Source organism: Betta splendens, chromosome 12 (genome assembly GCF_900634795.4).
Source record: "Betta splendens chromosome 12, fBetSpl5.4, whole genome shotgun sequence".
In the NCBI taxonomy this organism is placed as follows: Eukaryota; Metazoa; Chordata; class Actinopteri; order Anabantiformes; family Osphronemidae; genus Betta; species Betta splendens.
This window is the reverse complement of record NC_040892.2, coordinates 11,481,665-11,495,849: the sequence shown is the minus strand read 5'-3', so window position 1 is coordinate 11,495,849 and position 14,185 is coordinate 11,481,665. Positions and strand designations below refer to the sequence as shown.

Below are 14,185 nucleotides of genomic sequence, written 5' to 3'. Positions count from 1 at the left end.
GTTGATTTACCAGCACACATATACAAGAAAATGCATTTCAGCTTTCAATTTACCTAGTACAGGCTTGAATGAAGTAGGAAGAAGTTGACCTCACCTTTCAATCAATGTTTAGTTTATGGTTAATGACAATATTGAATGTAACCTAAAGAAGGTATTTCAGTCTCTCCTTTTTTTCCTTTACAGTTTGAAGCTCGTATGTCTTTCACACTGAGTGAACCACCTTCTTGAAACCCATAATGTTTTGCTCACTTATGAAGACATGAAATGTACTCGTTGCCATATTTACTCCTCATCAATTTGTCTGGTGGTGAAAACTCATTTCAGACAAATTGGAGCAGCTTCACCTTCTTCCTCTACTGCACAGGTCTCTGACTGAGTGATCCCTGAACGGAAACAGTCTCTGAGGCAGAATAATAACAGTCTGTCTTTATTAAATTTCACATTTCTGTCAGTAATTGTGTGTGTGCCTGGCTCCATATCTTTTTCCTTCCTCCGATGAGATCTGCTCATCTGTAACTTTGTTAATTCCTGCTGCTCCGTGTGATGAATCAACCCCATACGTCGGTTTAGAGACTCGTCTTCAGATTATTTCAACGTGACTGTGACAGGATCCGGACCTCAGGGCAGAGATGGGGATAAGATGGGTTTTCACCTCTTACGGCTGCTGCTCATGTGCTTGTGCATGTGTACAAAAGCAAAATACCACCACAGCAAAAATGTGCAGGGTTGAGAGCATTTTTAGAATCCTTCTCAGTTACCTCCAGTAATTATTTCTCTATTTTGCGACCTGTTCCTATTAAAAAATTAATTAGAGTTTATTTTGATACCTGATGAATTAACTCCTCAGCCTCTCTGGCTCATATCAGATCTTTACCTCATCCCTCCTTCAGACTCTAGCAGCTGTGAGGGAAGCAGGTGACAAACGAGATTGCAGCAGAGTTTCTCTGCGGTGGAGTCTAATCGCTGCGATGGGATGGGACGTTGATGCATGTCTGCTGACCTTGATTTGGCCAATGAGAATTTAGACAACATAATTCAACATAATTGGTCAAGAATGTCTCAGGTGTTGAAACATGAAATCAATAAATATTTTACCAGTCTCTTTAGGAACATATTGTGTCTGTTTAGGATCAATCCATGTTTTCTTTATCTTATTGTCCATTGGTAGTTGTTATGTCTCTTTTTGTTTGTTTCTTTGTCTCTGGGTCATTTTATGTTGTTTAATTGAGCTATGTAATATACTAATTGTTCATATAGCTACTGTTTCCTGCTCTGGAAGGTAAAATCCGTCGCATTATATAAAACAATGTCATCAGAGAGATTGAGGACTAATCCTGCGGAGAGTATTAGGCGTATTAGGGGTTCGGATACGTTTGGTTTTAGGCTCAGTGGTTTATAGGGAGGTGTGAGTGAGTGAGTGAGTGAGTGAGTGAGTGAGTGAGTGAGTGAGTGAGTGAGTGAGGCCAGTGCAGGGAGGCGGTGAATGGCCAGTGTCCGTGGTTGGAGCTGCGTCGCGCGTCTTGGCGCAGTGTCCGTCGGAGCGCGCTGGATCTCGCCGTGCGTAAAGACAGTTTCAGGCCAAAAACAGCGAACCGCTCCGTTTCCAAACACGCTGCTCCGTTGTTTCCTAATAGGAAACGGACTCTTCTGGTAACGGGACCTGGTCTATTTTTACCATTGCCAGAAAATGGACCCTGTCTACAACGCCACCGACTGTTTCCCCGCTAACGGGACGAACGCGTCCTTGAACTGCAGCGGCTTCAACCAGTTCGTGCAGCCGGTGTGGCGGATCACGCTGTGGGCTGTCGCTTATTGCAGCATCGTCGTCGTGTCCGTCGCTGGCAACGTGGTGGTTATCTGGATTATCCTGGCGCATAAACGCATGAGAACCGTCACCAATTACTTTCTGGTAGGTAATGCTGTGTTTGTTTGCAATGAGTTCCGAGCGGAAGTCAGCGCTGCTCATTGAAGTTGCGTTGTTTTTGGTGTCAGGCAACTTTGGCTTAATGCTATTTAGCTGCAAAGTAACACAATTATATTTATTATTATTATCATCCCAATAATTCATAGACCAACTTCTGCAGCTTTAAAAACTAAAAGTATGTTAAACAATTTATAGCCAAAAACCGTTAATTATACATATTATTTATAAAGCACATATACATGAGAACTGTGTTCATACTGATATTGCTGGAACAAACCATTCCAGGTCCAGTTGTGTGTGATGCTGCAGCCTCTGTCGCGTCTCTGCAGGTGAACCTGGCCTTTGCCGAAGCGGCCATGTCAGCGTTTAACACCGTGATCAACTTCGTCTACGCTGTTCACAACGACTGGTACTTTGGCCTGGCCTACTGCCGCTTCCATAACTTCTTCCCCATTGCAGCCATATTTGCCAGCATTTGCTCCATGACGGCCATCGCTTCGGACAGGTCTGTGTCTTTAGAGGAACGAGAGCAGCTTCTCAGATCCCAAACACAGGGAGCCCGAACTCTTGAGTCTCCACTAAAGGGCTGCAATTAAAATAAGAGTTCTCCATCACTTTATTTATTTATTATATCAGCCGTTTTCACAGGTTTTGCTTGAGAAATGTTCTAAAGAAGGAAAGGGTGGTGTGTGTGTGGCAGGTACATGGCCATCATCCACCCGCTGCAGCAGAGGCTGTCCTCCACAGAGACCCGCCTCGTGATCGCCGTGATTTGGGTTCTGGCTCTGCTTCTGGCCTTCCCTCAGTACTACTACTCATCGACCACCCCTCTGCCCGGACGCACAGTCTGCTACATAGACTGGCCTGAATACGCCACCGTGGACTTCAGGAAGATGTGAGTACTGCACAAACTGAGAAAGGTGTCAGAGGCTGAGGAAAAGGAAAGCTGGAGAATATATATATATATATATATATATATATATATATATATATATATATATATATATATATATTTATCAAGTATAACTGAATTAAGTGACACTGATCAGCTGATGACCTGATGCTGACGTTGGGGGCGTATTGAATATTTTGACCCACCCTCGTATTTTCAATCTGCAGCTACTACGTGTGCGTGACCCTGCTGATCTACTTCCTGCCCCTCGGCATTATGGGATGCGCGTACACCGCCGTGGGCATCTCCCTGTGGGCCAGCGAGATTCCCGGGGACTCGTTGGAGCACTACAGGGAGCAGCTCCTCGCCAAACGCAAGGTGACGCCCACGGGCCTCGTCCCGCGACGCCGCCCGGTCGCGTCCGCTTTTAACCCCGAGCCGCGCGCGCGCTCTGTGTTGGGCTGCGGCAGGTGGTGAAGATGATGGTCGTGGTGGTGTGCACGTTCGCCGGCTGCTGGCTGCCGTACCACGTCTACTTCCTGCTGCACCAGTTCTTCCCCGACGTGTTCGAGCAGCGCTACATCCAGCAGGTGTACCTGGCCGTCATGTGGTTGGCCATGAGCTCCACCATGTACAACCCGGTCATCTACTACTGCCTCAACAGCAAGTAGGTCACGTCCCGTCAGCCGCTGCCGCCCCCCGATCCCGTGTGGCTGCTGATCCGTCCTCTGCTCCGTCTCCACCTCGCCAGGTTCAGAGCCGGCTTCCAGCAGGTGTTCTGCTGCTGTGCTCCCACGGTGGCCAAAGACGAGCTGGAGCTCAAGACGCCGCGTTACCTGCAAACACAGGTGGGACGTGAGCGAATGAATGTGAAAGAGGCGCTTTGTCCGGTTCAGTTGCTTTTGCTGATTCCCGTCCGATGGGCTCCTCAGGTGAGCTCGTACCGAGCCAGTCGCATGGAGACCGTGGTTTCCACCGCCGTCTGCCCGGGAGAGAGGGCGGCGCCGGAGGTCACATCCAACGGCTCAGAGGCCAATAATAACACAGCACCGCCACGTACAGCACCCCGTGGAACGCTGTGAACCCTGACGGTCCGGGAGCGTCTCCGCGGTGGACCTCGCACCCGCTCGGTTCGTCACTCAGCCTGCAGCTTCGCTCAGCGCGACCCTGCTCCTCCCTTGGCAACAGTCGGGTCACACTGCGTCCGTCCAACCAGCACCTGTTGGGCCGGATTAGCCCCTTGTTTTGACTTTGTGTGGAGGCCACAGGTCGGCTGAATATAGATCCGCACACAGAAGCGTCAATAAACGGAGGGGAAGGGTAAGAAAACACGAGGCCAGACACCGTGGATACGCTGTGGATCTGAGAGGACGGTACAAGGAATTTGCAGAACGCTCCGTCCACCGGACCGGAGGAGACGAGGTGTCCTGAACGCTGCCATCTGACCCACGTGACCCACTCTTATTTTCAGCTGGTGACTCGGTGCCAAGCAGCTGTTCCCTGTTGTCTGTGCGTCTGGAACCAAAAGGTCACACGGGACCAGGATCCTTGAAACCAATACAAGAACCCGGACAAACAAAACCCAGCCTGACGCGCTGCTCCAGCTCATCTGTGATGCAATCCGAGCCCGGCTGCTTTCTATCATCCTCCTTATTTCAAATTCATTCCACCAAGTTTGACTGGAAGCACCTTAAAATGTTGAATCCTGCTTTTTGGTGCAAAGGCCGGTTTACATATAATCACAAAGTACCCCCCCACTGCACACACTGCCTCCTGGTGTTCAGTCCTAGCACTGCAGTGATAATATGACAAAATAACAAACACACAAGACCGTATTTTCCGATTCAAACCTTGAATCCCAAAAGAAATGATACTTAAACAGAGCTACTCGTGTTCACATATAGAACATGACTCATTGTAAAATTCGAGCTTATTCAAATAAATAACATGCTCTGACGTCCACATGCTGCGATTCAGTTGGAAAAATACTCAGTGAAGATAAAGACTGCAGGACTGATAACAAGGTCAAACTCCTCTGCCTTCACGCGGACGCGAGGCTTCAGCCTGCGAAATCAGCTTTCAACACGAAACACGGCCATTTCACGAGAAGCCGTGATTGAACCACAATATAATCATTTACATGGCTTCTAAACCTGGAACCTGCCTTAACTCTGGGAACTTCTAGCGGTCAGTCAGGAGAACTTTGTGTACGACTCTGCAGTAAATGATCAACACATCCGTTTAAGGGTCCGAATGGACGGCGAGGCTAAGACACGAGAAAGGAAAAAAAAAATGCTGTACAATCACTCAATCATTTGTTTCTTTTTATAATTTAAACACTTTTCATTATACAAAAGAAGGGAAAATAAACTGTGAAATCAGTCCAACAAAATTTACATCCAGGAAACAGTCACAGCTTTAAAGAAAACAGTACTTTACAGAAATGTGTGCTTTGGCTCTGCTCAAGTGCTAGGAGGCTTTTAACACAAGTGTTAAAATGCTGAGCTGCTGTTCCTTTGGTACAAAATTCATCAAAACTGTAAAAACATCTGACAATTAATGACCAGATAGCGATCGAGTTCCCATTAACACTGATAATCACTGAACACATGTTCAGAAAATATTTTTCACCTTTACACATCAGGTTACACATGCATCTTCACCTATACACATTAATTACATGAACCTGAGTGTAAACTTCACAGAGAAGCTAAGCGTTGTCTGTGTTTCAGTCCGAGTCATCTTGAAGCAGTGACTCCTTCTCTCCGTATGAAGTGCTCACATGTGCGTCGCCGTCTGACTCAAATATCTGCATCTGGACCAAAAAAAAAGTTATAAAAGTTATTACAGAAGAGTTCACAAATGGAAGAGTGGCCACAATGAACCCAGGAAGTGACCTCACAACCGCTCTGTTCTACATTTGACCTAATAAAACATCTTTTTAGCTGTTATTTTCTCTCCACTTCGGTTCACCGGCAGCTTGAGCACTCGTCAAACTGGTTTTAGTATCACATCCGAAACTCGAACCTGCTCATGAGACAAAAAAGCAGAAATACATATCCGTGCGTTTGCCTTCACCCACCTGAATTACCCGCCACACCTTTCCCCTGCGGAGCATTAACCGGCTCTTTGATGCTGGAGGCCTAAAACATGACCAGACTCACACATCAGCCACTCAGGAGACGATCAGCTGGTCCGATTCGACTTGTTACCAGGGTTTTGATTTAGTGGATGTGCGATCACAGCGATTGGTGGTGGTAGTTGATTAGACCATGCAGTTAATTAGGGAGGGCGTGTGATTGGTTTACTGGTTGTTGATCTGAAGTTTGCCTCATCAGCGCGTCTGACTGCATGATCATCATGCGGCTGAATGGAATAAGCTGGGAAACCACAGCTTTGTTAGGATTCACTAACTGAACTAACTGATTTGGGTTTGTCACAACTTGATATATGTATAAATAAAATCAACTTTTTTTTTTTTTAAATCAACTTTGCTTGATTTGAAATGATCGGGTTCTACAAACCATGGGGGTCTTTCTTTCCAGCCTTTTTATTAGCCGTCTGCTAACAAACAACACCGAAATCCACATTTAGTCATGTTATTAAACTTCAATGCCTAAACTTCAGCCCATAAAGACGAGCTTTACTTTACTGGTTGAAAGGACAGTGAGCCTTGTAAGCATTAAATAAATAAATAAATAAACAAGTTTAGTTTAGTGTTTAGTTCCTATTTTTAGGAAGTACCGCTTTATACCAAATGCCTCATCATTCCTTTCATGGGTCATGGAGTTTGAAGCAGAGGTCATCTAGTCAGATTAAGAAGCTTCCTGAGAGGCAACGTGTATTATAGGTACATCTATAGGACATCCTGTGCAGCACAGAGCCAGGCTTCCTGTTTCCATCACACCCAGCCTGACTCCGTCCTTCCAGCTCCAGACAGCTGATGCAGGTAACAGACTGAGGAACCACAATCCATACGTGTTTGCACATTTGCTGATGAACCGACTCAAACGTCCGTCGATGTCACAACACCAGTTACGTTGTCCCCTCAGATAATCTCCACTGTTGTCAAGTTGCCCGGCTGATAAGATTTAGCATGTTGTCGCTGGTGATAAACGGGCATACAAAAGCAGTGGGTCAAAGAGATGCGAGGTGAGTGTCGCTGGTGTGTTACTGAGCTGATCTGGTCATTCTTCAGCTAACGTAACGCGCTACGTCAGAGTTTTACTCATCACCTGACTCTAGAGCCCAGCATCAGGCGTCAGACCATCATCCTGCACCTTTTCACATCTAGAGCTACGTGAACATGCGAAGCTGTGCTCGTGGCTCATGCAGTAAAAACACACCAACGCGTGTAGCGTAGCAGCTTTACCTTGGCTCTGTAATACAGCAACGCGCCACTTATCAGCAGCACCACGCCGAGGACTATGAAAACGTACTGCATCCACTTCATCACCTCAGGCAGAACCACCAGGTTTGTGTGGAACGTCTTGAGGATGGGGCCGTCGATGTAGCCATTCTGAAGACGGGGAAAAAGGGAAAAGAAGACCTTAAGAGTCAGCAGCAAAAAACACAGCTCATGCACTTAATAGAAAGCTATACTGGCGACTTCCAATAATAAAGTAGTCTCTGGAGAAGATTCGTCTCAGTAACAGACTCACCTCCTGGAACCAGATCATGGGCATCACCACCTCAGAAATCTTGCCAGTTTCGCTGCAGGCACAAGATCAAACTTAAAGGCCGAGTTTATAAAGGAAGTGTCAAGAAAAGGAGGAAAACCCTCAAGGCTCTGATGCCGAGCGCCGCACAGATCAGGACAATACGCGTTCAAGACATGACAAATGGTCAGGGAGCAGTTTCCTTACGTAATAGCCGGCACTCTCTTCATGTAGAGGTTGAGCTGCAGGCGGACGGCCACATTCAGCGGGACACCTGTCAGCTGGTTACAGATCAAAGGCTTTAAGTCATTAGTGAAATCTCTGGGAACAGGTTACACAAAGCACAGGAATGAGTTGCATGTGAACGGAGGATGTTTACAATATTGTCAGGAAATATTAAGCCATCATGCAAGTTCCCACTACAGCAGCCGGAGGGTTCACTGTGGTCACAGCGGGGGGTCCAACTAGTGCGGCCACATCCACCACAAGCACCGCAGCCTTAGAGCGGACAGGAAGCCCAGAGGTCAACATGCAGGTAATGTTGGAATGTCTGGCTGTTTACCAAAACGGATTCAACCTCTGGGCACCATGATTAAATTAGACCAGAACAAACCTACTCCTCCAGATGCCAGTGTTTGGACCCAAACACCTCCACTTAAAAACCATCAGCTGTTTCTTTTTCTGTGCGAGAGCCTGAAATCCTAAATTTTACACTGACAGTTTTTTCCCCCTTTTGGATGAACAAACATTTGCCAAGTGTTCTCCTGTGAATGTGTAAAACAACACTGGTCCCTGCTTTTGTTTGGAAGCCTCAGGCAGAGAAATTGGACAGAAATTAAACTTTATTTGCTGACCTTGCAGGAAATGGCACGTCCCCAAACACTACACGTTTCTGCAGCGACGGGAGATTTTCATTATTGAGTGTAGAATTGTATTGTGTAGAATTCTGATTATTTATTCTCAACACTACTTACTAACTAACCTAAGTCTGTAGTTCTAGGTGCGACATCAGGGAACGTGGCTCCAATAAGGTTAACTAATAAATGAACTGATCCCCTGGTTCTCTCAAACATATAATAAAAGATAACATTAGAACAACTTGTTTATGATTCACAGCTGCAGCACTGAGATCCAGCCACATGGTTCCATGTTTGCTGCTTAACTACTTGAGATAAGCTCATTAAATCTTAAGAATAAAATTCCCATAAACATTAACCCGACAGGATGGACTGCGCTAAAAACTGTCGTCTCATCCACCTGAAAGATTTTTTTTTTTTTTTTTTTATGAGCTTCGACCTACACAGAAAGGCGTTATCAGGCCTAATTTCTTTTATAGGTCATATTGAAACTTTCTAACTATCCTGTTCTCCCAAACAGCTGCAATTAAAGCCAAATAGCCCAATTTCCAATTACCTTATCAGAAGACAGATTGCTGTTGCGGTCGCGCTGGAGCAGTTTCATAACGGGCGGATTCACGCAGCGTCATGTTAACATGCACAGTTTATGCACTTTCACTGTAATTCAATGGCCATAAAGTCGGATGCCATCGAGTTCATTATGGTGTTTACCATGAACATTTAAAACCATTATCTGGATTATCTACATATGACGATGCTGACGGTCAGTCAATTCAACTTTTATGCTCCTTACGTGTGTTGAACTAATCTGACTGCTTTTAAGCACACACACACGCACACGCAACAATAAGAATATCACCGATTAATAACATATCTGCTTTAGCTACGTGTCATGTCCATTTCTATGCATCAATCAGCTGAACCAATTTGCAAAAAAGTAAAATATTTAAAATGTTTAATTAATTTAGCAGCTCAGTTTACAAACACAAGCTTAGGGAAAACAAAGGCATTTTCTACTTCATTTATCAAGATCATGAAATGATAGGTAGGCAACACCCAGAACAGATCGTACCAGAGTGCCTCATTTGTCTATTTGACTGTTCCTGCTGGCACGTGTACAATCAAATACAAACCAGATCATGTTTTGGATCTGCAATTTATTTAATAGTACCATCACAAACATGTCACGTGTGTGTGTGTGTGTGTGTGTGTGTGTGTGTGTGTGTGTGTGTGTGTGTGTGTGTGTGTGTGTGTGTGTGTGTGTGTGTGTCCACTCACTGGGTGAATCTCTATGAAGGTGCTGTGATCGCTCTCATTGGGAGAGAGGCCCTCAACATAGTCCAGCAGCACAGGATCAGCATTGAAGAAGTGAGGCTGGGAGATGAAGACTGGAGAGTCTGAAAGGCACATCACACATGGTTGGATGACGCAGGGTTAACAGCACATTGCTCCCCTTTTTCTAAACGTAGTCGTCTCACGTCTACTCACTGTGTCGGCAGCTGCTGACGTTCAGAAGCCCGGACTGTCGGCAGGGACAGAAGCCCTCGTTGGGCGCGTACTCGGACCCGTTGGCAAACATGGTTTTAGGTGTGATGAAGCGATATGAGGGGATACCTTTAAAGCTGCCCTCGCGCTCGTAGATCAGCTCCAAGGACCTGAAGAAGAAACATGAAGCTTTGTTCTGCTCCTTCTCTTCTAATTCTTTGTAATCAGTGAGAGTGACCCACCTGCAGGCGTCGGGGCTGTAAAACGGTAAAGTGCTCTGTTTGGTCATGAAGGGAGGCCACATCTGGCCAGCGGTTCCGTTGATCATGTTGCACTGAGGCGTCCGCCAGTAGCTCAGCTATGGGCAGAGAACAGGATGACAAGCACAGGTTGCGATAGAGGAATAGACGGCGCGTGAAGGCCGGGGTCTCACCTCCGTCAGGCCGTTCCACGAATCCACTTTATGGACCTTCTTGATGTCCTCTTTTCCAGTAAAGACAGTAAACAGGCCGGTGTTAGAGTTGTTGAACTACACAGAGATAAGAACACCAGGACCAGATTTTTTATAATCCTACTGGTGCATAAACATGAAGAACCAAAGGCGCGAATTTAAATCATCATTAGCTGAACGCCAAACACTCACTTCAGCAAAGAGGCCGAACTTCCCTGATGAGGGGAGCATGCCGGGCAGGTACTTATTGAGCAAGTCCACCAGCTTGCTGTCATAGCCCCACATCAGCTCCCCGACAGACTTGGTCAGGAAGGGCCCCTCTTTGAGCGTCTTGAAGGTGGCGCTGACCAGCAACCGCAATGGAAAGGGCATGTCTTCCATCATCACGGCCGCACCCTGACGACAGGCAGAGGGAACGTCAGCAGGAGGAAGAAGAGGAGGTCAGCGATGGCCATCGTCAACTCACCAGCACCAACATGTTGGGGATGGTGACGACGTCCGACTCGTTGCCCACAGACATGGACGGCTCGAAAAAGTAGGTCCTGTACTCCCTGTAGGACACGGTGCCGTTCTCGTGGAATGTGATGTTGTCCTTCTGAATGTGCTTCCTGAACAAAGCCAGAGGCAAAACGCGTCAAACAGGGCGATTGTTGAGCTGCACCTCGGAGCAACAAGCAATGTGTGCATTTCAAACCCAACAGTCTGTTTGTACTCGGCCTCAAAGCTAATGATACAAGTCATACAAGCACTTCACGGATATTTACCTGTAAAATGCTTCAGTTGAAGAAATAACTGTGGTTCATTTGTAAATAAAACGTTATCTAGTAAAGATAATATATTTATACACACGCGCACACACGCATGAGCGCACACACACACACACACACACACACACACACGCACACACACACACGCACACACACCTCCGCCCTGGGGTCCAAGGTCTTTCCAGGCTCCTTACGTGATAAAGGAGATGAGGGGAGATAAGACTGATGAAAGGCGACTAATTAAGATAAACTAATTGTTGGGTAACTACTAGCTTCAGGAAGCGTCTGGTGACAGCGTAGAACTGAATCCAAAATCCAGGTTTTATCTAAAGAAACAAAAGACACCCCGGCCTCGGAGGCCGACGCGGCAGCTGCTAGACCTGCAGTACCTGTAAACATAGGGGCCTCTCTGCTCCACCATGGGCTTCTCCCCCTTCAGGATCTCCTTGGAGTTGAGGACGTCGTAGAAGTAGACAGACATGAAAAAGGGAACGGGGACGTCCTTCCACATGGTGTAGGACATCTCATTGTTTGGGTCGATCACGGTGTTCTGGAAAGAGAAAAAAGTAGGGAAAACCATTAATCTGCAGACTATTTTGTGATCACTTAAAATGCAGACATTTATTTAAGTTAGAATCAAGATCTTATCATACAAATCATCAATGATCAAACTGAGTCTTACTTTTTTCCCCATTTTTCTTTTTTACAAAGTTCTTCCATCTGATCAACAGCATCTACAACAAACTCTCTCCGTGCCTTCAGATACTTCAGAAACAGGTCTCCTCCATTTCATTTCACCACCCAGTCAAATTAATCACTGTCATATTCCTGGGCCAAGTCATTTTATTTTTATACAGTGAGATTCAGAGCTGAAGCCAAATTTAAGGCGCTTCTCGTCACATGACATCACCTCCACCTGCTCCACAGCCAGTCTAGAAGCAGAGCGTCTGAACCGAGCAGGCGTCTGCGTCTTCACAACCTGCTGCTCACGAAGGTGACGGCAATGAAACGCATTCAGACCGTCTCTATCAGGAAGATGCCGTCTAAACAATGTGATCTGGATGAAAGAATTTCACCAATTTCATTTTTAAATTCATACCAATTATTGTAACTATCCCCAGGTCAGCTCCCACATTTAATAGAGTATTGTGCTACTGAGTTCAACTTTGAGACACTTGTGTCTTCTTCTTTAACTCCATCATCAGTTAATACTTGACTAGTGACTTTCTGCAGCTTTGGACCGGCTATAAAATAATAAAGGATTAGAATCAGCTGCAGCTTCATTCACTGCTGCTATAAAGCATTTCTAGGAGCGCTTCTACCTGCCTTCACGGTTCTCCTGGGAAATAAACTCTTTTAACACGCGCACTCCCCCGGTTATCGTTGTTGGTGCCCTTTGACGCTTCACGTCTGTGGGTGCAAAGCGGCCAAAGCGGCCCCGTTCAGCTGTTTCCACCCGCAGAGCTGCATGTCCAGGTGAGGACGCGGTAACTTACCTTCACCACTTGGTCGTCGATGATTATTGGTCCCACAAAAACCAAAACCAGCCCCAGAACCGCCGCCAGCACGCCAATAACTATGAGGGCAATGCCCACTTTGGACCCACACGCAGACATAGTTTGTTTGTTTGCTTGTCACCGCGTCTATATCCACACGTGCACGCGCTCAGAAACAGGCAGCTGTCGGTGCGCGTCCACATCAGAGTCCTCACGGTGAACGCGGCGGCGCGGAGCTGGAGGCTGCGGACCGACCGGCGCTGTTACGCGTCTAAGCTACCGCCACGACCCGACTCCATCGTCGCCTCATTTAAAGTCACGGCCCCGCCCCCAACGCGCCCAGGATTCTGGGAATTGGAGTGCACGCTGCGCCCCAGTTTCCAGCATGGAAGAGTTGCTCGGTCGCTTCGGGATACATCAGGGAACACAGTAAAGGTAAAATAAGTCCTGATTTACATTTAAACTAAAAATACACAACATACAGTCGTAATATGTCAATAGCTAGTGGTGACATTGAGTATTTTCCTAGGAATATCTGCATTGAGTTGCACTAGCCAAAATAACATGATTATATTTGATTATATGATTATATATTATATGGCAGGTGGTAGATGCCTGTATTTGGAAATATTTCATGGATGCAGGTATTAGAGATGTAGTTTATTCTAGTAGTATTTCTCCCTTTCATGGGTGAAATCAAGAAGACACAATTTCCCCAAGGGGCCAGATAATATTGGGTAAATGAATAATTATCATTAGCAATGACAGGCACTGGTCCCTGTATTCAGTAATCATTTGTACAGAATTTGATTTAATTAAACTAGGTGTTTGGTAAAATTAATACTTCTGGTGCTTCAAAGCACCAGAAGTGAGGATGGATATCCTGTGAGGTTCACAACAGCCAATGATTCATATGGTTGGTTTTTGGCTAGTTTTTACACTAGATGACCTTCCTGACACAACCCCTCTCTGAGAGGAATTGAACCCATGACCTGGACAACAGGAGCACGACACACTAACCACTGTGCCAAACAGCCGGGGTTCAATATTATTAGGCCATAATATAGTTAACGAGCAGCATCACTTACCTTTATAACTTGATTTTTCATTATAGATGGACCCGCAAATAGAAAAATCAGTCCAAAAACCATGGTCAGCGTTCCTGACACCACGATCACAACACCGATTGTGGACTTGTTTAAGCGCATGGTCCTGGTTATACAGTAGCTGCAGCAGTGATGCCTCTGTGTCTGCTGTTATATGCCTGAGCAGTGATGACAGGAAGCTGCAGGCAGGCATGTGGACTGTGTTTATACTCTGCAGACCCCACCCCTCCACCCGATGGGTGTGTGCACAGATTTTCCACTTTTATGACAAATTTATGCAATTTCATGTGCAGTCACACTGCAGTCAGATGACAGCCCGACTTTAGGGAATTGTCTGTGCCCCAGTGAGGTTTTCTCAACACATCATATTAACATTAACTCAAGTGTGACAGTTTAAATATGTAATAATATTGTATTTACAATGTACTTCATAAAATGCTTATTGCTACTTAAACATAGTAGTGTAGTAGTAGAAAGTGGTGGGTTTATTGGAGTTACAATAACCAAGTAGACTCGTCAGTTATACATAAGTCTTTATTCTTTAAATAA

General features: G+C 45.9%; 2 protein-coding genes across 6 annotated transcripts; one reads left to right on the top strand and one right to left on the bottom strand.

Annotated features, from left to right (window-relative positions):
• Positions 1-1,395: 1,395 nt before the first annotated feature.
• Positions 1,396-5,767, top strand: LOC114866966 (substance-P receptor-like). Its single transcript, XM_029169254.3, has 7 exons — positions 1,396-1,909; positions 2,254-2,429; positions 2,625-2,819; positions 3,044-3,194; positions 3,287-3,483; positions 3,568-3,664; positions 3,749-5,767. The coding sequence occupies exons 1-7, from the start codon at positions 1,688-1,690 to the stop codon at positions 3,896-3,898; spliced, it is 1,188 nt and encodes a 395-aa protein (XP_029025087.1). The 5' UTR covers positions 1,396-1,687; the 3' UTR covers positions 3,899-5,767.
• scarb1 (scavenger receptor class B, member 1) lies at positions 5,124-13,816 on the bottom strand. 5 transcript variants are annotated; one of them, XM_029169227.3, is made up of 14 exons: positions 12,531-12,842; positions 11,424-11,584; positions 10,734-10,875; positions 10,460-10,663; positions 10,250-10,345; positions 10,059-10,174; positions 9,820-9,986; positions 9,610-9,728; positions 7,682-7,755; positions 7,478-7,529; positions 7,189-7,335; positions 6,341-6,380; positions 5,899-5,959; positions 5,124-5,631 (listed from the first exon to the last, which is right to left on the bottom strand). In XM_029169227.3, the coding sequence occupies exons 1-13, from the start codon at positions 12,648-12,650 to the stop codon at positions 5,934-5,936; spliced, it is 1,464 nt and encodes a 487-aa protein (XP_029025060.1). In that variant the 5' UTR covers positions 12,651-12,842; the 3' UTR covers positions 5,124-5,631; positions 5,899-5,933. The 5 variants fall into 5 exon arrangements, with proteins under 5 accessions (XP_029025060.1, XP_029025061.1, XP_029025059.1 ...); XM_029169228.3 differs by having other exon boundaries at positions 6,341-6,377; XM_029169226.3 differs by lacking the exon at positions 6,341-6,380.
• Between the last annotated feature and the right edge of the window lie 369 nt (positions 13,817-14,185).